This window comes from Xyrauchen texanus, chromosome 29 (genome assembly GCF_025860055.1).
Source record: "Xyrauchen texanus isolate HMW12.3.18 chromosome 29, RBS_HiC_50CHRs, whole genome shotgun sequence".
NCBI classification, from domain to species: Eukaryota; Metazoa; Chordata; class Actinopteri; order Cypriniformes; family Catostomidae; genus Xyrauchen; species Xyrauchen texanus.
The window spans coordinates 12,701,059-12,725,122 of NC_068304.1; the positions used below are offsets into that span (position 1 = coordinate 12,701,059).

At 40.4% G+C, this 24,064-nt stretch overlaps 1 protein-coding gene across 2 annotated transcripts; it reads right to left on the reverse strand.

Annotated features, from left to right (window-relative positions):
• Positions 1–640: 640 nt before the first annotated feature.
• LOC127623096 (Wilms tumor protein homolog) lies at positions 641–22,427 on the reverse strand. 2 transcript variants are annotated; one of them, XM_052097346.1, is made up of 9 exons: positions 21,722–22,427; positions 19,625–19,747; positions 17,431–17,521; positions 7,752–7,832; positions 5,255–5,363; positions 4,322–4,469; positions 2,565–2,654; positions 2,057–2,140; positions 641–1,909 (listed from the first exon to the last, which is right to left on the reverse strand). In XM_052097346.1, exons 1-9 carry the CDS (start codon positions 22,125–22,127, stop codon positions 1,788–1,790), a joined length of 1,254 nt encoding a protein of 417 aa, XP_051953306.1. In that variant the 5' UTR covers positions 22,128–22,427; the 3' UTR covers positions 641–1,787. The 2 variants fall into 2 exon arrangements, with proteins under 2 accessions (XP_051953306.1, XP_051953307.1); XM_052097347.1 differs by having other exon boundaries at positions 1,775–1,909; positions 2,047–2,140.
• Positions 22,428–24,064: the final 1,637 nt, after the last annotated feature.

The following is a 24,064-nucleotide window of genomic DNA, read 5'->3' on the forward strand; positions in this document are numbered from 1 at the left end:
TTGTGTCTTTGGCCATTGCGCCACATCTTATAGCTATTTGCTTAGCTGTTTCAAGTTATAAAGAAATGTAAGATGCTTGTGTTCTCTTCCATTTGTTACATTGTGTCTAGCTCTTTTTTTTTTGACCAAGAAGGCATTCAATCCAACTCTGAACAGCCCTTAGTCTACTGAAAAGAGGAGTACATTTGAAAGCTGTTGACTGTATTTTCAGCATTGTCCATTTTGGACAACCTCGACTGTTCATGTTATGGTTCAATCCAGTTATTTTGTCATCTCAAAGTGCCAAACCCTTATCGTAATATTTTGTAATTGCTCATGGAAATACCCATTCTATATAAATAATGGAATTTCAAATTGACAAAAACATAATTCTTGATATCTGTAACAGTATTTTTCACTATTAGAATTTTAATGATGTTTCACTCCTGTTCAACATGCAATTACAGATATCTAGATAGTTCCAAATTCCAAAAATATCAGCTATTTACATGTAATAAAAATTATAATTTTTTTAATATCAATAATTACATTGTTGCTATTGCAAATATCCATTCCAGATATCAACAACTGAATTACACAAAAAAATGCAATTTTTTAAAAATATCAATTTATTTTAGTTTCAATTTAGTATTTTTATGATATCTGGAAATACATTTCAAATATAATTAAATGTAAAAGTATCTGGTAACACTTTACAATAAGGTTCCATTTGTTAACATTAGTTAATGCATTGAGTGTCAGGAACTAACAATTAATATAATTTTACAGCATGTATTCATCTTTGTTAGTGTTAGTTTACAAAATACAATTATTCACTGGTCATGATGGAACATGGTGTATATGCTGAAATTAACATGACCAATTTGAATAAATGCTGTTTATTGTTAGTTCATGTTAACTACTGCAGTTAACTAATGTTTACAAATGTAACCTTATTGTAAAGATTTACCAAGTAAATAAAGAGCTCATGTAATTATTTATCAGACATCTGAATTATACTTTTGTGTCCTTTTGAATCTTGAACTGGTGGTCACCATCTACTGCCACTGTATGACATCACTGAGCAAAACATTATTTCAAAATCTCTCCCTTTGTGTACTGAAAAAGAAACCATTCCAAAAATAAGGGTTTAGAACAACATGGGATATAAATGACTGAAATTTAATTTTTGCTTAAACTATCCCCTAAAGCATAATGTTTCCTTCCATTCAACACAATATGAAAAAATTGTGTTCTGTAAAAAATGTCAATGTTCTGTACACCGTTATCCTGAGGATTTTGTGTGTAGTTTAATACAAAAGTTATTTTAAAAAGACTGCTGTCACTTAACAAATATTATATACAGAAATTACAGTGCTTTTTGTTTCAAATTGTCCAATTAAAATTTTCCAAAATGAATTAGGAATTAATTCCAAATGTTTAAACGATTTAAATGACCCAGCACATTTAAACATTTTGAATACAAGTATATCCAGTGCAATCAACTTTCCATTTATGTAAAAATATATTTAATTCAATTTAGAAAATGAGATGATGCAAAAAGTGACTGATGCATACACAGTCAACTGACACCTTTTGTAAATGGCACTGTACCATATCAGATGCAACCTGGGAAAAAATATTTGTCCCAAATATTTGTATGTATTTAGTGAATTCCACATGTTTTTCTTTACTTCATTTTCAAAGCTTCCCTGTATTGAACAAACAAGTTTATCTTTACTCTTGAGAGTATCTCTGCATCTGTATGTTTATATACAGTATATTTGTGTATGTACAGAGTTTGTGTCTCAAACACAAGACTGGAGTTTGGTCAGATTCCTCTCATGCATACTGTGATGTCTAACCAGCTCATCTGAGCGGGCAAACTTCTTCTGACAGCTGGACCAGCGACAAGTGAATGGCTTCTCACCTGAGAAACACAAAGAAAAATATGGCAACACACGTTTTTATGTTGCTCTATATTCTCAGTCCAGATGGAATTAATGCATAGACAATAAATAGATCAAATCATTTTTGAAAAGTTTAAGACAAAAAAGGTTTACGCACTTGGTTTTACCTGTATGAGTCCGAGTGTGGGTCTTAAGATGGTCTGAGCGAGAAAACTTTCTTTGACATGTCTCACACTGAAAGGGTTTGAATCCTACAGGGCCAAAGAGAGCAGGAGACACAGATAGACTACTATGGACTTCAGATATTTAGGTGCACTCAGTAGTATTTTGCATATGTTATATGTTGATACTTTGTGGTTCTCAGTTTCCATTTAAATGCGCTTTTCACCATCAGCCATGATTGATTTATTTTGTGTGTGAATATTGTCATAAAGTGAGAAATATTCAACATTTTGGGAGAATTTTGGCTAGTGAAAATGCTGATTGGCTAGTGACTTCAGAATACCACGAGCCACAGTGGCCGGTAAGCCAAAAAGTTAAAGTCAAGCCCTGTGGTCCACCCTTAAAGTCAAAATGCCTTCCAAACCCTACCCCAATCCTAGTACTGGCCCTGGTACACATCATTTTAAATACATCATGAATCTGGAGGTGAAAGTTTAGAGTATAGAGACTAACCTGTGTGTCTGCGCTGGTGTCTCTTTAGCTGATCAGATCTGGAAAACCTGCAGCCGCAGCCTGGATGGTCACACTGGTAGGGCTTCTCTCCTGTATATGCATGTCGTACAGTTCAGATCATGCTGAATGGACAAGACTTGACTCTTTGTCACTGATAGAAACATTCCACAAGAAAGCACCATTTGAATCATGATGTAGCATTTCCATTTACAGCTTTCCCCAAAGTGTAGTTAATCTTTGGCCAATAAATTCGCAAAAGAAAAATGCTACATGCCATGAGGTTACTGTTTTGCTCACTCCTTTTCTTTAGGAAATGGAGGGTACAGGGAGGCAGTTAAATTGGAAGTGAATGGGGCTAACTTTGAGTGTTTATAAATGCAATTACATTCATTATTGTGTTAAAACTTGTGTATTATTGATGTAAAGTTGTTTAAATTGTCATTTTACTTTCGTTTTAGGGTTTTAGGGTGTATGCTGTTTTTCTGTCATGGGAACGAAGTTATAAAATTGTCTATAACTTTAAACATAAAAGGTAAGTTATTTAATCACACTAAAATCATGTGTACACGCATATTGTTTCTGTCTCGTGGCTATACTTTTGAAACAGTGTCACCATTTACTGATTGGCCCCATTCACTTCCATTGTAAGTGCCAGATTTTTGCTTTTTTTAATATATTTTTTTAATGGAAAAAATATTTCTTTCAATTGAATTTAACTTGTACTGAACCCGTAATATTTCTTAAAGAATAAACAATTGAATAACCCAATGCATCTTTGTATAACTGAATGAAAGATACAGTCATGTTGCCATGGATACCAAAGCAGTCCTGCCCCCTAAGTGACCCCATGTTCAGTAGGAGTAGGGTTGTGTGTATGTCTGTGCATTTGTGGTTTACACATTAATCATGCTTGTGAATCACTGTTATCAGACTCATACTGTCGCTAGAACAAAAGATAGAAATTAAAACATCAAGGGACGTGATCCTGTAAATCAATGGGCTACAGGGGAACTTTTCTCATCTTCTAATTTAAATCCCTGCCACCAGTGTCTGCCAACCCCTATTATTGGAGGTCTGAAAAATAAATATATTCACATATGAAATATGGCTTTGTTAAGTACAAATTCCAGCATGCTGCTGCCTAACATAGTAAATCACACCATGCTCCTCTTTTTCTAAAGGAAAAAAGCAAAGACCTACACCTAAAGGGGTCTCCAATGTTTTGAAGGCCCTGCTACATATTGTATAAAATTGAGTGTTATATTTGAAGCCTGACCTATAATATTGTGTATATTCTACCATACCATAACCTATGACTTCCTTTCTTCCACAGAAATTATAAGGAGAAATTATGCAGAATGTTAGCATACATTGGATTTAATCACCATTCATTCTTATTACATGGAATTATGATGCAATGAAGGTGAATGGTGACTAAGGCTATAATTCTTCCATGTCATTTTGTGCTCATTGGAAGAAAGACAGTCATAAGTGTTTGAAACTACAGGATGGAGAGTAAATTATGATTCCTTTCCAGATCCCTTTCTCACATTTGAATGTGTATTTTGGTTACAAAGCAAATCGTTTTTCCCCCCAAATTAATTTGAGATCAAACTATAGTTGGCATACTTCCTATTTGGTACATAAAATAAACCTTTTAGATAGTTTCTTTTAACAGTATGATTCTAAACCAAAAAAAATTAACATTTGTGTCATCCATCTTCTGCATACTGAACTCTTGCTGTGGTTGAACTCACCTGTGTGTTTCCTTTCATGCATCAGCAGGTGGGACATTTTGAAGTATCTCTTACTGCAGCTGGCGTATGAACACATAAACGGACGTTTCTCACTGGTCTCCGATGATTTCACAATTGAGGGAGCGATGCTTGGTACTCTCCGTACATCCTGGAGAGATAAAATAGTAGTAATTGGCAATCAACAAAACTTTGTTTGCCAACTCTGCTGAACTTTTGTGTCTCTGTTTGTTTTAACATAGCATTTCCCATTTCCAGTACCAACCCCTGGCTCATTTCTGCATCTGACCAAACCCTCTTATCTAATGGCCTGTTAAACATCAGTTCAGCTTTTAAAAGCATTAAGGGAAAAAAGGGAAAGATACAAGAGAATGATAGATAAAGTGAGTAGTAAAGTAAATGTTCTAAACATACTTTGCTGTATACACATTCATGCATATGTACTGTTCTCTGGACAGTCTCAGCTTTCTATGGCTCTGATGGATGTTCATTAAGAGTTTATGATTATATATACTGTAAGTGGAGACCATGGGCTGTTCGTGGAAACCTGACCTTTTGCAGCTAATGGAGAAAGATGATCACTCGTGTACTCTGACACAGACTAAAGGAGATGAAATAGCACTGCACCATGAGTATTTAAATTATGTCACTGTCCTTCTTTTCAATGCAAACACACCTCCTTCCAATGGTAACTGGACATTAGGGATAGATGGATGGACTTCAATGACAAAAAATGCTTTTTGGGGCCATTTCCATTGAATGTGCATGACTTGCTGATCTGTTATGTAACTCCATTAATTAAGGTATTTCCTGCCCACTTTATGATTATATTATTGTAAGAATGATATCTGTGTGTGTGTGCACAGGTAAAATATGTATGTGCACATGTCTCTGTGTTTGAGAGAGTGTTTGTATGTGTTTAAGTCAGTCACCCACCTGTAGTCCTCTAAGCACACCATGTGTGTGTATGTGATACTGGGTGTTGCAACTGTACACCACAGAAGCCAATCCCGCAGAAGGTTCACTCTCATAACTCGCACTGTGACTGGACACAAAACCAAAGAGAGACACCAGTCACAAACAGCAGAGAGAAAAAAGGAGAGACACTAAGCACACAGAGAGAAACCAGTCACATAGAAAAAAGAGAGAGACACAAAACAGACATATGCTGTACAGCATAACATGAAATCTTGATGACAAACATGAACAACTAAAGGTACATTGATTTAATATACTGTATATAGACAAACTTCATTTGGACACACATATTAATTGTGGCCCTGTGATATATGAACTTCTTATTAGAAAGGGGACATTGTCAAAGTTAGAAAATGCCATAAATGATAGCAAAGGATGGCTGTGAGTCAGGAGGCAAATTTCTCCATGTGAGCAAAAATGGACGTAGAGCTAAAGACCTGTAAAGCTTCACATCCCAGACTACAGAATCAGCCATCACTAGCCCAGTCCTCCCACAGCCCATCCATTAATTTGTTCAGAAGATAAACACCCAGTTGTCATGGCAATGAGGGTTCAGAGAGTGGATACCAAATCTTTTATCTGGACAGCTGACATAAATCTTCTGTCCAGTGTCCCAGTCACCTAAATCAGTGGCATAGTTCATCTAACTACCTAGGCAATCACTCTCACACAATATAACACACCAAAAAAGAAAAAAAAAATACCAAACTTCTGTAGGACTTTCACCTCTACCCTTCAGCCAGTATCTTCAACATCTCAAAGTCTCTCTCTCACACATTCACTCAGTGCCCCTTCAACACACCCAAGGTCATACATTATATCTGGGTTGGACTGGTTGACTGAGCAGGATCTATCCCTATCTCCTCCTCTGCTGTCTTCACAGCATAATTAATGCACTTAATTTCAGTCTGCAACATTTGTTTAAAAATGCTCTGCTACATCAGAGGATAGTACATTCCATCCTCTAAAACAGACACCAATTAGCACATATGTGCATCCCCTCTGTATCAAACAGAAGGGCTCTATCTGTCTGCTCTCTATTTTCATCTCTCAGCCCCTCCCTTTGTCTCTTTAACATCTGACCACTCTCCGAGAGCGAGGTTAAAGCCAGTGCTTTTCAAAGAACCGTAGAGAAGTTTAACTCCACTGCCACCAGTTGCTGCCTGCATCAACTTCAAATGAACCTTGTGTACAGGATGTCACTGGATCTGCACCCTTCTAACTCCACCCATTAAATGTACATTCCCTCCCGAAATCTGTGGTCAGAGAATGAGTGGCACCTCATGTTACCAGAACAAAGAGAACCTTCTCCAGAACCTTGACATCCTATGTGCTTTGATGGCTGCATTATCTTCTCAAATACATAAGAACAGAAGTCCCTCTTCACCTCCAACAAATGCCAAAACACTCTGTGCTAGCATGTACTTTGTATTGTGGAGCTCTCATGTTACTGTCTCCCTAAATAGTTTTTTTGGTCAAAAAGGAAATGGTTGAAAAGGAAAGGAGTGGAATGGATCAGAAAGGCACAGAAATGGATGGCAAGACAAGGAAAGGAAAGGAGAAACATCAGTCAGACAGGAAAGGGTCAGACAGGAAAGGATCAGAAAGAGTTAGAAAGAAAAGGTTCAAAAAAGGAAAGGAAAGGAACGGAAAGGACAGCAAAGGAAAGATGTTGGTCAAAAAGGAAAAGGTCAGACAGGAAAGGGTCAGAAAGGAAAAGATCATGAAGAGTTAGAAATAAAAGGGTCAAAAAGGAAAGGAAAGGAAAAGAAAAAGGTCGATCAGACAGGAAAGGAAAAAGGTCAGAAAGGAAAGAGTCAGAAAGGAAAGGGTCAGAAAGGGTTGGAAAGAAAAGGATCAAAAAGAAAAGGAAAGGATAAATGTCGATCAGAGAGGAAAGGGTCAGACTAGAAAGGAAAAGGTCAAAAAGGGTCGGAAAGTATAGGGACGGAAAGGAAAGGAAAGGAAAAAGGTCAGTCAGAAAGGAACGGGTCACACAGGAAAGGAAAGGAAAGGAAAGGAAAGGAAAGGAAAGGAAAGGAAAGGAAAGGAAAGGAAAGGAAAGGAAAGGAAAAAGGAAAAAGGTCAGTCAGAAAGGAACAGGTCACACAGGAAAAGAAAGGGTTGGAAAGAAAGGGTCAAAAAGGAATGGAAAGGAAAGGAAAAGGGTCAGTCAAAAAGGAATGGTCACACAGGAAAAGAAAGGGTCAGAAAGGGTTGGAAAGAAAGGGTCAAAAAGGAAAGGAAAGGAATGGAAAGGAAAGGAAAAAGGTCAGTCAGAAAGGAACGGTCACACAGGAAAGAAAAGGGTCGGAAAGGGTTGGAAAGGAAAGGAATAACAATTACAGTTCAACACATTTTTACACAAACCCCACCAACCATTTACTAGTGCCGGAAATGTAGTGACATATTATAGTGACCTCAGAAGCACATGATACTATGTGAGAGAATGTACCTCTTGATGCTGGGTGTCAGTGAGCTGACGGGGTTCCAGGTCACACATTCCAGTTGGGATGCCATTTGGTACAGATTATCACTGCCAGGGGAGAGGAGATAAAATAACTCACAGGTCAAGTGACCCAACTTTCACTACTCAGAAGCAAAGGGAATAAATAAGCCAAAAAATAGAATGGAAAGAAAGGACACAAAAAGAGATGATAAAGTAATTGAGAAATGTGTTTATATTTATTAATGCTGTTTCATTTTTTTCTTTTCAAAGTGATTAAGTGCACATTGTCAACAGTATGGTGTGCTGATGTCTCTTAGTAATCAACCACCGCTGATTTATAAACAAGGGATTTTTTAGGAATAAGCTAAACTGGTAACTTGTTTGGCACTGTGGAAACTGCTTACACACACATTATTGCTGTCTCTTCATGCTGAGTAGAGCCATCTCACAGCCAGCTCACAGGTCAAATGTGTTCCTGGCTGGAGAGTTGGGTGCCTGGCACAGTGATGTAATAGTGTGATGTCACATTGATTTCTGGGTATCATTGGCAGGGAAGTGTTTGGGAAAATGGCCTTGACTAATATGCTGTTATTCATTTTACTGTGGACTGAAGAAGCAGTTTGAAAGGCCAGGTAGTGTGTGTCAAAAATAATGAAAATGTTTGTGAAAAATGTGTGACAGCTAAACTTAATAATTAGTGAATCTTAATTTTATGAAAAGGTAAATTATTTTGTAGATATTTATTTGTAAACCTATTTGTTAAAAGAACAACTACTACTAATAACAACAATTACTACTTATTATTATTATTATTATTATTATTATTATTATTATTATTATTAAATGAATATTTCTGTCCCTGGATGGTTTATATATAAATATAGTTATTGCTTTAACTTGAGGGCCCATGTTATTTAGATTTGTATTATTAGTATTATAATTTGTATTATTGTGTATAATTCTAACTATGATATCAGAGAATAGACTAATGTTGATGATTTCTCATTAGTGCTTAATGGTTGGCTGGCATGTTGTTTTCCAATTACTTACATTCCATTAAAGCTTATACCAGTGTTTTGAAATGCAAGAGACAGTTTCTAGGCCAAACTTTGTTGATGAAATACATACTGGAATTTCCCTCTTCGCTCCCTTGTAATCTCGCATTATTGCCAAGAGTTGGAGGCTCCGGGGTCGCCGGAACACAGTGCAACAGTATCAGGTTAATGTTAGTGGGGTGTTTTTTTTTCGTTATGATGATTCCTAAAGGCATTTCAAGTTCCAGGCATCAGTTTTATGTTTACAATAAGGAGGGGTCAGAGTGGGGACACTCCGTCCACGTCTTATCAATCCTAGTTCCGTTATTTTGGGTTCTATGTGAACTCCTTTTTCTCCAAACAGCATGAGAGCTGTTTTTGAAGAATGCACACTGATCCCTTTGGCATTGATGCTGAAAAATATTTATGCTGCGTTCTTTTCCATAATTTTGTTATGATTTTATTTTCACACCTTTCTCGTGGCCACAATTACTCACATAAGAAAATTCCAAATAACAGCAGAATTTGGTCATATTCTGATTCTCATTCTCAAAATTTGGTCATTTGGTATATCTACTGCAACAGAATATTCATTTAAACAGTAACATTTTAAAATAAGATGGTATTCGTTAACATCATTTAATGCAATATTTAACATGAACTAACAATGAACAGTGCTTTAACAGAATTTTTGTTCCAGTTAATTGTTAAGGTTAACATTTATTTCTACATATAATAATACATTTTGTACATTAAAAATTGGATAAATTAACATTAGTTAATGCATTGTGCACTAACATGAACGATGAATGGTATTTTCACAATTCACAATTCAACATTAACTAAGACTAATAAATGCTGTGAAATATCATTGGTCGTGTTAGTTCATGATAGATAATGCATTATCTAATTATCTAATGTATTCTTTTTACAGACATTCAGTAAAAAATAAATAAATACTGTTAAAAAAGCACCATAAGTGTCTCATGACCTACATTTTGCAGTTTTTCTGTTTTTGTTTGCTGTTGTCAAAAGTATGCATTTAAATGAATGCATTGATTGAATTAAAGAAGCATGTCTTCGTTTATTCGGCATATGCTGATTGCATGTATTCAGGCATATTCCAATAGCCGTGAAGCAAAAATATGCATGTATTTGTGGTCAATGTAAAGTTTACTTTAAGACCTTTTTCCAAGCTCTCCTCTCCCTTCCTCCATTCTCCTCATAAAAACATATCTCTCTCTTTTTTTAAACACATTCCCTCTTTTCTCTCCTGTCTCTGGTGAAGGACCAGGTAGGGAATGGAAGAGGAATTTGGAGGAAATGGGCAGTAGATCACTGCGAGTATATTTTGGCCTGCTGAGAGCTGCTGTGCAGTTCTTAACCTTTGTGTAGACAGCAAGGCTCACTGCAGACTTACTAAGGATTTATGAACTGAACCATCCAGACTATGCCTCACTGATGCAGAATTCGGTCATTCAGATAGATTCCCAAAAACAAGAGGGGTAGTACCACACCAAAAGATCAAGCCAGTGATATGAACAGATTTGACATTTTCATACTCATATTAATTTAGGTTATCAACTCCTTTAATTAATGGGTACTTTAAAGTTACAATTAATGTAATTAGTGCATTATATATACTGTAGGACTACCCATTCTTATTATTTCTTGCATGAATGTAACGAACCCCGCTCCTCTAGTTCGCTCCGCTTCCTCGAGCTCACACGCTCGCTCCCAATCACCCCCCTCTGGCTCTCACGCTCGCTCCCAATCACCAGAGTATTAGTTTCACCCGCACTCGTCCCAATCACTCGATTATTAGTTTCACCTGCACTGTTCGTTTTCCCCTATTTATACGCTGCCCTTTCGTCTCACTCGTGTTGGTTATTGTTTAGTTTACCCCTTCGCTTTGCCAGCTCTAGTGATCCCCTAGCTCCCCTGTATATTCAACTCAATTGTCTTACTTGTTATACTGATTCTGATTTCCCCGGCTTCGACCTTACGCTTTCCTCGACCACTCTTTAGTAGATTTGCCCCGTTGCCATATCCTGATTCCCCGGCTCGACCTTACGCTCCCCTCGACCACTCTCTTCTGGATTTGCCCTATTTGTACTTTTGCTTTGCCTGCAATAAACGCAGTTTGACTATACATTGTGACTGTCTCTTCTTGAGCGGGTTACAGAATAACCAACCTTACAGAAGACAGTCACAATGGAATCCATTGAGGATCTCCGCAGCTTCGCTAGAGCGGATTTGCACGGCGCTTTCTGCCCAAGGATCTACGGTTGGGAAACACGACCAAGCTCACGGCTCAGGGACAGCAAATACAGGAAATACTGCATACGGTGCGTACCATTTCCGATCAGTTTCAACCTGTTCCACCTGTGTCTGTCCCTGTACCCGTTGATGTTCCCACCGCATTTCCCAGCGCCGCGAGCTTTCAACCCCCCGAGCGGTTTGGCGGTTCGTCGGAAGCTTGTCAGGGTTTTTTAATGCAATGTACTGTTTATATGACGTATCACCCCTTTTAAGCACTGACAGTGAGAGAGTACATTTTTTAATCTCACTGCTCTCGGGGAAGGCACGGCAATGGGCCACTGCATTGTGGACTGCCGAGAGCCCCCTTTTGACGTCATATGATCAGTTTTGTCACCAGATTGCCGTGGTTTTTAATCACCCGGCAGCTGGTAGGGATGTAGGCAGCCGCCTCGTGTTTTTGAAACAGACGTCATGCACAGCCACTGCCTACGCACTTGATTTCCGCACCCTTGCCACGGGTAGCGGGTGGAGCGACCCCGCTTTGTTAACTGTATACCGCCTGGGTTTGAATGACCAGCTCCAAATGGAATTGGCATGTCGAGGAGAATCGCTGTCGCTGGAGAACTATATTCAGCTCTCCATCACAGTGGATAACCTGCTTCGCGACCGTGCCTGTCGGAGCCCCTCTGTCGTCCAAGAGCCTGCTACGGGTCTCCACTCGCCTAAACTCGTTTCTCCCGAGTGCTCTTCCAAATCCGAACCTATGCAACTTGATCGCGCCCCCCTAACTCAGGCGGAACGAACTAGGCGATTGACACAGAACCTCTGCCTATACTGTGGCACCCCGGGCCACCGGATTACCTCATGCCCGGCCGATCCCCAGTGTTCCCGCTCCAAAAGCCAGGTGAGAACATCAGTCATTCTCAACATTACCCAGAAACAAGTCTGCCTCCCAGTAATGTTGAGTTTTAACAAGGTCTCCTTTTCTACCCCAGCCCTAGTTGATTCCGGGGCAGCGGGGAATTTTTTAGACGATGGCTTGGTCCAAAAACTGTCCATCCCACTCAGTCCGGTCTTGCCACCTCTCAGGGTTAATTCTCTAGATGGGGCACCCCTCGGATCGGGTCTCATTTCCTTTCGGACCGTGCCATTGTCCCTTCAAGTGGTTTTGTTTCACACTGAGCTCATCCAGTTTTTTATTGTGAAATCACCTAGAGACCCTGTGGTTTTGGGCCACCCCTGGTTGGCGCTTCATGACCCCCACATTTCCTGGCGCATGGGGGAGCTGTTGCGCTGGACCGACCACTGTTTGTCACATTGTATTTCCCTTCCGGTGTTCTCCACCTCCGTAGAGAGCCTCGAAGTGAAGTCTCCTGTCCCCATCCCTCCTGAGTACTCCTCCTACGCTGATGTGTTCGAGAAGACCCAGGTTAGTCTCCCCCCACATCGTAGTGTGGACTGCGCCATCGATCTCCTTCCGAGGTCCCCACTCCCTAAGAGCCGAGTATACCTCTTAACGCTACCCGAAACCAAAGCCATGGAGGACTACATCGACGAGGCGCTCAGTCTAGGCATCATTCGGCCGTCCACCTCCCCGGTGGCGTCCGGCTTCTTTTTCGTGGGCAAGAAGGACGGCGGGCTTCGCCCCTGCATCGATTACCGGGCCCTAAATAAGGCTACAGTAAAGTTCGCCTACCCCCTGCCTCTCATACAACCGTCCCTCGAGCAGGTCAGTAAGGCTAAGATCTTTACTAAGCTCGACCTCAGGAGCGCGTACAACCTTGTATGCATCCGCAAGGGAGACGAGTGGAAGACTGCGTTCATCACCACCAGGGGGCACTACGAGTACTTGGTAATGCCTTACGGCCTCGCCAACTCCCCCTCGGTGTTCCAGTCATTCATGAACGACGTCTTCCGGGACATGCTAGACCTCTTCCTCGTCGTCTACATAGACGACCTTTTAATTTACTCCGCCACACTCTCTGAACACACCGTTCACGTCTCGAAGGTATTACAGAGACTGCGAGAACACGACCTGTTCGTGAAGGCAGAGAAGTGTGCCTTTTACCGCCCCTCCGTCTCCTTCTTGGGCTACGTCCTGTCTGCGGGAACTATGGAGATGGAGACCGACAAGGTTGCCGCAGTCCTATCTTGGCCCGAGCCTAGTACGCTTAAGGAGCTCCAACGGTTCCTGGGTTTTGCCAACTATTACCGGCGTTTTATCAGAGACTTTGGCAAGATCGCCGCACCTCTCACGTCTCTTACACGAGGCAACCCGAAGTTCCTCACCTGGAACGCACCCACCCAGCAGGCCTTCCAGGCCCTAAAGGAGGCCTTCACGACCTCCCCAGTTCTTCAGCAACCCGATTCCACTCTCCCGTTCGTGGTAGAGGTGGATGCCTCAGAGGTAGGTGTGGGAGCTGTACTCTCCCAACCACACGGGACTCCCGCTAAGCTGTACCCTTGTGCGTTCTACTCCCATAAGCTGTCCCCCCCCGAACAGAACTATGACGTCGGGAATAGAGAGCTGCTGGCCATCAAGCTAGCCCTGGAGGAATGGCGCCATTGGCTGGAGGGCTCTAGGTTCCCTTTTGTCGTTTTCACCGACCATAAGAACCTAGAGTACCTTCGCTCAGCCAAGAGGTTGAACCCTTGACAGGCCAGGTTGGCGATGTTCTTCACCCGGTTTAACTTTTCGGTTACTTTTTGTCCGGGCTCCCAGAACATTAAGGCTGACGCACTCTCTCGTCTCTTCAACCATGGCTCGGAACCCCCAGGGTCGGAGACAATTCTCCCCACGTCGTGCGTCGTTGCACCCGTTCAGTGGAAACTGACGGAGGCCATCCTGCAGGCTCAAGGCGACGAGCCCGCGCCTCCTCAAACCCCGCCCCAACAAGATGTATGTACCCACCACTATTCACCCTCAGCTTATGCAGTGGGTTCATACTTCCCTTTGTTCTGGCCACCCGGGGATTACCAGTTCTACCGAGCTACTCGCTAGGAGATTTTGGTGGCCCTCACTCAAGGACGACGTCCACGACTATGTCCTCTCGTGTCCAGTCTGTGCCCAGTCCAAAACACCTCGTCACCTCCCTGCAGGACTCCTCCAGCCGTTGCCTGTGCCTGACCGCCCGTGGTCCCACATTGCCATGGACTTTATTACCGACTTGCCCCCCCTCCGACGGCCGGACCGAGATCCTGGTTGTCATAGACCGCTTCTCTAAGATGTGCCGCCTAATTCCCCTACCCGGGTTGCCTAACGCGACACAACTGGCCGACCACATGATTACCCACATCTTCTGAAACTTCGGTACTCCCGAGGAGATCACTTCAGATCGGGGTACCCAGTTCACGTCTCGCTTCTGGCGGGCCTTCAGTGACAGACTGGGTATCCAACGCAACTTCTCCTCGGGATACCACCCCCAGACCAATGGCCAGACCGAGCGTCTCAACCAGGAGATAGGCAGGTACCTGAGAGCCTACTGCGCCCAGAACCAAGGCAGCTGGCACACCTACCTCCCCTGGGCCGAATACGCCCAGAACAGCCTGGTCAGTTCCTCAACTCGTCTTACCCCTTTCCAATGCGTCCTGGGCTACCAACCACCCCTTTTCCCGTGGGAAGCTGATCCCAGCGACGTTCCGGCGGTGGATGCCTGGGCCCAGAGGTGTGCCCAGGTCTGGAGAGCCACCCAGGACCGGACACAACGCTCCACCCAGGCCCAGAAGTCTAAGGCAGATCGCCGACGCCGTCCTGCCCCCCTGTACCATCCGGGCCAAAGGGTTTGGCTCTCGACCCGAGACATCCGCCTCCGTCTCCCGCCGAAGAAACTCAGCCCTAAGTATGTCGGCCCTTTTAAAATAATAAAAAGAATAAACCCTGTCACTTACAAATTACTTTTGCCACCCCACTACAAAATTTGTCCTGTGTTTCATGTTTCCCTTTTAAAGCCGGTGCACTATAGTCCCATGTTTCTGCCCACGGCAGCCCAGATACCCCCTCCACCACTCGATGTCGGAGGTCAACCCGCCTATACGGTCCGGGCCCTGCTAGACTCCCGACGTCGGGGTGGCGAGTTGCAGTACCTGGTCGACTGGGAGGGCTACGGACCTGAGGAACAGTCGTGGGTATGGTCGAGAGATGTCCTGGATCAAGCTCTCAAGCTAGACTACCATCGCCAGCATCCCGATCGTCCCGCACCGCTTCCCAGAGGTCGCGCTCCTCGCAACCGTGCGCGGCCGTCCGGAGCCGTCCGTAGCAGAGGGGGGAGTACTGTAACGAACCCCGCTCCTCTAGTTCGCTCCGCTTCCTCGAGCTCACACGCTCGCTCCCAATCACCCCCCTCTGGCTCTCACGCTCACTCCCAATCACCAGAGTATTAGTTTCACCCGCACTCGTCCCAATCACTCGATTATTAGTTTCACCTGCACTGTTCGTTTTCCCCTATTTATACGCTGCCCTTTCGTCTCACTCGTATTGGTTATTGTTTAGTTTACCCCTTCGCTTTGCCAGCTCTAGTGATCCCCTAGCTCCCCTGTCTATTCAACTCGATTGTCTTACTTGTTATACTGATTCTGATTTCCCCGGCTTCGACCTTACACTTTCCTCGACCACTCTTTTGTAGATTTGCCCCGTTGCCATATCCTGATTCCCCGGCTTCGACCTTACGCTCCCCTCGACCACTCTCTTCTGGATTTGCCCTATTTGTACTTTTGCTTTGCCTGCAATAAACGCAGTTTGACTATACATTGTGACTGTCTCTTCTTGTGCGGGTTACAATGAAGAAACACATTTAAAAAGTATTCATTATTATGAGTGCAACACTGAGAAAATATGCAGTTGTTACTTTAAGGAGGAACATTTGCCCAAAAGGTATCTGGAAACTTTGAACACATTTACAGTGTCTTTTTCTAAAATGTTACCTAATGCAATGACATTCAAACATTTTTAAGTCTCCACATTTACATGCTCTTATGCTTAAAATTACGTTTGTTGGTGTAACCTAATGTAGTCAAGTTGTTTATTCCAATTATTATTATCATTTTTATATTATTTAGTTCAACCAGTTAATTTAGTCAATTTTAGGTTGCTTGGCATAAAATGTTTACAGTGTATTTTTAATTTAGAACATTAATTAATTTAGAATTGTAGACGATCATGGGTAATACTTTAATGTTTTTTTTTGTTAAGGGTGTATAAAGGGTTTGTAAATGACAAATAAATAATTTTCAAATGCATTATAAATCAATGAAATGTGGTTATAACAACATGGATTAAAAGGGTGACTTTCAAGTAATTCCTGCCAAAGAGTGAGTCATTTTACCTTGCATGTTTTAAATGCCTAATAACACGTATTCAGCATAAGTAAACTATGATTATGTACCTTAATATAAAGTGGACACATGAAGCATTTATTAAGCAGGTGCCAACCTGTCCATAAAGTTCAGAATGGTTTAATGGTCATCAGGCTTTATTATATGAAATCTGCTGTAAATGACCATTAAGGCCTGAAAAGTATTTTTGCAGAGGACTGCAAAATGGGACACCATGTCGGAGTAGCACCATTCTTTTGACATCAATGTGACATGGAGAGTGACAACACAAGTGAGTCAATACATTATAGTAAATTATATAAACACAATGCAAAACGACATAATCCCTCCATTTAATCTCACTAGAATAGTCTGTTTTTACTGCATTGTGACATAAAACGTGAATTAGGGCATTTTAAAATTTGGATTAATATAAGCACGAATATGTGCTTTTATTACCCTTTTTTTCCTCCCCTTTTTCTCCCCAATTTGGAATGCCCAATTCCCAATGCGCTCTAAGTCCTCATGGTGGCGTAGTGACTCACCTCAATCCGAGAGGCGGAGGACGAATCTCAGTTGCCTCCGTGTCTGAGACCATTAACCCTTGCATCTTATCACCATGCGCCCCACCAAGAGTGAACCACATTATAACAACCAAGGAGGAGGTTACCCCATGTGACTCTACCCTCCCTAAAAACCAGGCCAACTTGGTTGCTTAGGAGACCTGGCTGGAGTCACTCAGCACGCCCTGGATTCAAACTCGTGACTCTAGGGGTGGTAGTTAGCGTCTTTACTCACTGAGCTACACAGGACCCCCCTATTATGCATTTATAACATTTAAGTAAAAATGCTCACCATTTGGCAAGTATTGCATGGAAGTCACCCGTTTTATTCATGTTATAATTGCAAATCATTGATTTATAATGCATTTGTAAATTAGTCATTAATGAAACCCCTTTATACAAAGGGAATATTGATATAAAATGTTACCCTAATCATGTAATGCTTATTTAGCTCTGTTAATACACTGGAAACAATTTACCTAGTGTGTACATAGTAAAACATGGTAAAGAAGGTACCTGTTGAAGGCATTTCTCAAAAGTAAGGTCTGACTGTCAGGGGGACTGAGGCATCCATATACATTTGGGGTGACGGGGTACTGCTGCTCACCTGCATACACACAAATCAAAGCATAAGTAGAAAACACTCAGAGGACATAATTCAGCCATATCTGAATACTACTGACCAATAAACAAGAAGTGAGATGTACTAACATAAAGCCAGTACAAGTCCTAAAATTCATAACAATCAATTTGAAATCATTTTCTGTAAAGAGTTACAACTTTTTTCCTGTTTACAAGTGAAACAAAGCATTTTACAGGAGAACTAACAGAGAGCTCTTATGGGGGCAACTAGCAGAGTGTGGTCTCATCTTTTCTTTGGTTACACAAACAGCTCAGAGCTTCCTGAAACCATAAAGCAGTCACCAGCCTGCCTGAGACTCAGAGAGAACTCTGGTCTTTCCGTCACAGGTCAATAGACAGGGAATCAGTCCCCTGGCAAGGCTAAACTTTCCTCTCACAATCCACTATTCTGTTTAATCCTGATATAACCGTCCCGAGAAGAAAGGTGATCATTTATGGCAGCACAATTTATGCTTAATGAACCCTGAAACTGTTGCACATACACACTCCGCTGTGTGTTTTTACATATTTGAGAGAGGGTGAGATAAAAATTTGAGTTAAAAGGGAAAACATTGTGTATTACTGCCCTGACATAAAAAATCAATTTGAGACGTAACCTCAAGATGACCTTTCTTGTGACTGCTTTAGTTCCTCTGTGAAATGAATTTTATCTGTCATACTATACATGTTTACACACTTATAAATATATTTTCCTGCACAGTACACACAGTGAAAGTGTCATTTCTGCCCCAAAGTGGCACCGAGTGGAATGGCAATAATAACTATCCAAACAGGTTTCCAGAAAGTCGGCCAAACAGATAGGTCTACCGTAAACTCACACTATTGGTTGAAGGACAGAATGCTCAAACAAACAGAGCAATGTGTTGTCACAGAGCCACAGCCTTTACACTTTTCAGGGAACTCAACATACACATGGCTTACTTGTATTTGTCTCTGCATTTAAAACTGGGATAGGAGGAAAAAAAATACATTTTAGCATCTTGTTTCCATCCATTTAACTTGTCACAATAATTTCCAATATTTCTACTCATTTTGATCAAAATTCAAAGTTTCACCTTGATTCTCAAAGTACTCTAAACTTTTCACTGCTAGTTGATACTTTTGTCCACCTAGATTTTTCTTAAAGTTTAAAGGCAGCCAGAGGTACAAAAAATATATATGCAACACATATAGGGGGGCTGAATTATCCCAAAGGGAAGCGGCTGGACGGCCAAATGTTCTTACTTAGCTACAGTAACTTGTTTACAGAAACTTGCAATTATAGAGAGTTGAAATTTTTAACAATGTATTTTATCATTGAAAAAGATAACACACAACACCTTTTATGAATTTTAAGTATATTACCACAATCATATGCAAACTGATCCCATGAAAATTAAATAACTTTGTCAAAAATGTTTCTAAATAATACTTTGTAGTTCATTACACACACCGCAGCAGTTCCTATGTGAAATGTCCACTGTGTGGCACTAAAAACAAGTTAAATGTTCTCCAAAACATCAGATCAGGTGTTTAAGGTAGCTATATCAAGTTTTAAATCAATACAACTGACTCCCTACCCTAAGCCTTAAACCTAAACCTAACCAATGGTATCAATAAAAAGCAAATGTGAGATGAACCACCAATTTGCAGTGTTACTTTTGGCTCATGACGTCTCTCGTGCTCTTCAGGACTTGTATCCCGGTCCATGGTATCGCAAGTGCAACGCTCTATCAGTTGAGCTTCTGCGGAATTTGATTATGCTCAAACAAACTTGTAAATGCAGTTGGTTTTGCAATGCAAAGATTAAAATGTATCGCATTAGTCATGCGCAATAGTAAACATGTTTAGTTGTCATAGGAAAACATTGTGTGAAGAACATGGTGAAAAGAAAGCGTTTATGAACTGATAATCTCCTGTTTTACTCATAATTTGTGTGAGAGTGAATAAAAGTCTTTGTTGTAAGTATAAAATGTTGGTATAGTAACGTGACTCTATGAGACTACTGTAGGTATATATTATGTTTGTAAGGTGTTTCATTGGTCACACTAAAAACACAGATGGGCCGCTAAGAACATGTGATCCTTACCCATGGTGCTTTGCGGGGACATGGGGTCCTCTTGTTTGAAGGCATGGTTGGGGAATGGTGGAGTGTGTTGTGCTGGTGTGTGACTGTAACTAGGAGCTCCATCTAGTGCTACCATACCATATCCTGACAGGAAGAAACAGAAACAGGGGAAAAGAGTGAATGAGGCCATTAGTGCTTGTTTATTCTTAGAAAAAATACATATTTTCTCACAGGATATATTAGATATCAGTTTACTCCTTTGTCCTTTCCTTTTATTTACAACATAAAGAGGAGAGGAAAGCCTGAATTCAAGTTTTCTGACATTCGGTTGGTTGACATGGATTTGGAGGGCTGGTTGAAGGGATATGGTCAGCAAAACTGATGACACAAAGATGGTCCAACTAATAGAAGGTATGCCTGAATACATCCCTCACCATCAGACGTACCATTTATTTGCTGAGGAAACCCGCTTGAGACCAATAAGCTTTTCGTAAAGTTGAGCTGATGATAAATGGCAGAAGAAAAAGATACTGGATCTTTGTAATGTCTCAGAAGTACTGTGATTTAAACATGCTGACACCAGATATTTGTTTTCTGATCTCTTAGGTTTAAAGGAGAGGAGATGTTTCTCATGGTGCTGTAATTCAGCAACAGAAAGAAAAATAGAGAAAGATAAAAGATGTAGAGACTTCAGGGACTAGGGCTATGGTTTTTCTTATATGGCGTATGGCGATCAGAAAGATCAGGAGGGACTGTCTAAAGATGGAATATGCTTTTGTTGATGCTGATTGTTTTTTAACAGACAAATAAATGATTATCACAGCCTCACTATGCTGCAACAATGAGATTGTTAGAATTAGAATCTGCTTTATGTGAAAACAGCATTTTCTGATTTTCATTAAAAAAGTGAATGAAAAAAAGATATACTGTACGCACCAAACAAAGTTAATTGTTCTTTATGAATCACTCGTAAAACAGGCTTAGAGAATGTTTCAATGAAATGTTGATCATTAAGTGTAAACTACTTGTCTAAGACTTTGATGAGAAAAATGTAAACTAGTTTTCATTAAAAAGTCTTTAAAGTTATTCAGAACAGCTGTAAATCTGGCAGCATAGAAAATAAAATGAAGATCCAAGACATTTATTAAAGCTGACCCTTCAGATAAAAACCTTTAATCTAGTGGCTGTTTAATTATAGCAGCTAGAACTCAGCACAATGGAAAAAACAAAGACACTTCAGTAACAGTTGTAGACTTACAAAATACAGTCCTGTGCATCTTATGGTCTTATTTTAGATTCAATTCAATCATGGAAAAGTCATGTGAAAAATGGGTTTTATCTTGTGCCTTCACCTAAAAGCAGAGCTTTTTCCCTTTATTATTAAATATGAATAATTACTGATATTTGTAAGATATTTACGATATTTCAAACAATAACAGTAACTGATTTTTTAAAATTAACTTCCATTAGGATTTCTTTATCATATAAGAAAAGCATTTTCAATAAAGGGGAAAAAAACTGTTTACACTGGAAAAAAGTTAACCTAAATAATGAACATTTGTGCTAACATTTAAATTAACTGTTTTGATTCAAGTCAAAAAAAAAAATGTAACATGTCTTAATCCACCTACATTAAGTTTCACAAGCAAAACTAATTTTCAAGGGTTAGATCATGTAGAAATAGATCCTTAAGGTAACAATTGCAGGTTACCACTTTTTATGCTGCATGTGATATAGACCCCTTTAAAATCATTATTCTTGAATCTTGATTCTTTAAAATCAAGCATTCTCTAATGCATATACATGTGTATCTAAATTATTTTTAATTAGAGTCCAAAATTGTATTTAATCTGATTAAATTTACCAAACAAATCAAGTTGCACCCATTACAGGAAACCACTTTTTTCAATGGGAAAAGATATTATGAATGACTCATTTGGAAACCAATTTGTAACTTTCTCACATACATAAACACAATCAAGCTTAACACAAAACCCTGGTGCACACATCTGATGTCCAATCTGAAGCTTCAAGTTCTTCAAGCTTTTTAAGAGAAAGTTTGTGACCCAAGACAGAGAGAATATGAGAATATTCCCATGAGAGGGGCGGCTGTCTCACCCTGGTTATGCGGGGCAGGAGGGCTCTCCATGCGGCCTGGAAGATAGGGTCCACCGGAGAACATCCTGCTCTGGCTGGAGGGAGAATCTGTGATAGCACCATGCCTGTAGCCTCCAGGCCCTGTGAACTGGCCTGAGAAGTGTACAGTGAAGGCCCCTGAACCACAGTGGGGATCCTCGTAAGGGTCTGTGCCCCCCCAGCCCGGCTCCTGTTTGACGAACGACTGGGATGGCGAAGATCCGTACGGGGAGCCAGGGTGAAAGTCCAGTATCGGCCCCCACTGCGGAGCTCCGCTGACAGGCAGGGAAGAGTTAGTGGTCCCCCCCGGCAGCGTAGGGACCGCTGGAAGCGGAGTGCTCAGATCTCTGATGTCCGATCCCATCAGACCACAAGACTCGGTCAGCATTTAGAAGGAAGTTTTTAATTCCAAAAAACCTAATTCTTAAAAACCTAAAACACAAATCTGGGACTAGGCTTCAAGAAGAAAGTAAAGGGATCCTCATCTGAGAACTTGCGAATAAAGAATAAAACCTCCTAAATCTCCACGATAAAGAACTTGCATTCAGGCATTCTGCCCCTGAAGAAATCCTAGAAGATGTCCAGTGCAAAGGGTTGTGTGATTGGCTGAGATGGACGCTGCAGTGGACAGCCCTGGTGAAGCTTTAGGAGAAAAGCATAGACAGGGATCAGGAGAGTTTGGGGTAGGAGTAACTTCACTCTTGTGCATTTGTGTGGGTCTGTCAGCTCTAAAACCACACCACCATCTCTGTAGGAGGAGTCACAACCCCTCTAGTGAGAAAAATCATTTCTTCTGTACCTTACTCATCTTTTACTTGAACAGCACTTTCCACCCACTTCTGACTAATGTCTTGTGAATATGTGTATGTGTAGGTGTCACAGGGTCACTGGGGGTCTGCTTTCTGCTCACACCAAAACTTTCATTGTGTGTGTGTGTGTGCGTGCGTACGTGTGAGTGTGTGTGTGTGTGAGTGAGTGGTGTTTTTGTTGTCTGTTTTTGTTTATAAGGTTGGAATTGTATTTGTTTTCTCATACAGTTGTTTTTCTGTCCTAGTTTACATGTAACCTAACTGTGTAAATCAGTAGTTTTAAGTTTAACTTGATTTGCTTCAGAACATTTTACTTTGAAATGTTTTAATATTACCCATTACTGCATAGTTTCCAAAATATGCATGTAAATAAATTATTAACATGACATAGCTGAATACAGGAATATTTTTAAAATGCATAAACAACAGTAGAAGTGTTATTAACCTATTGTAACAGTGTTACGCCTATTGTAACACTTGGAACAAACACTGAGGCAAATATTGTTTTAAGATTATCTATATTATTCATTGACAGATGAATTATGATATATACCTGTACATAGTATAAATGGAATAAAGGTAATAATGCAATGTATTTTGCTATCATAACTGGATTATTTTTACATGTTTGTGTTTATTAGTTGTTGTTGTTGTTGTTTTAAATACTGCAACAGGCCATGTGTAGCCACAGTGTAAGTCTCAATTTAATGTCTGCAGGATTCTAAAATTGAAGAGTGATTCTCTGTTGAGGAGTATAAACAAGTGCTATCTAAAGGATTTGTGTTGCCAAAGTGGAAATTCAATTAAACTGACGGATGTGCATTGGGATTGAGCAACACTGTTGTGAAATACCAGCATCATCTGATGTCAGTTTAGAAAATAAGACATGCGAATGAGTAGTAAAAAAGGAGAGAAGAGAAAGCAATGAAGAAAAAGAAGAATTTATTCAATTGTGTTGTTGAATAAACAGAATGCAACATCTGATATGTTATTATAAACATCTTTTTCTATGTCTTTTCTTTTTATTTATTTCCCATTATTGTCTTCTAAACCTTAGGCTTTGAAGTTTTGTGTTCTGGAGGATACAAACATTTGAGAGGCTGGTTGAAGGAGCAATTAGTGATTCGGGTGATTTTTGTGAATTTTTGCATATAAACTCCTGCATCAACTCACAATCTGTATCTAAAAGTAACATGGGAGCATTTTTAAAAGGCAGCTGACCTCAAGGTAAATGTTCCTATCTTTTCAATGTTATATTCATGATTTATGCAAACTGTAAAAGTGAAAATAAAAGCTAGATTAAGAGCAAACAAACAAAAACAAAAACCCTGAAAGTTATTATTTGAGCACTAATGTGGTCGAAAATAACATCAAACTGATTTTATGAGGTATCTTCATATAGGGTTAACCATTACAAGAACTTAGTTGGCAGAACATCATAGTAACAAATAGCATAGCGATATTCCAATCAAATATTTAGGAACGCAGGAATAGAAAACGAAGACTGCTAATTAGG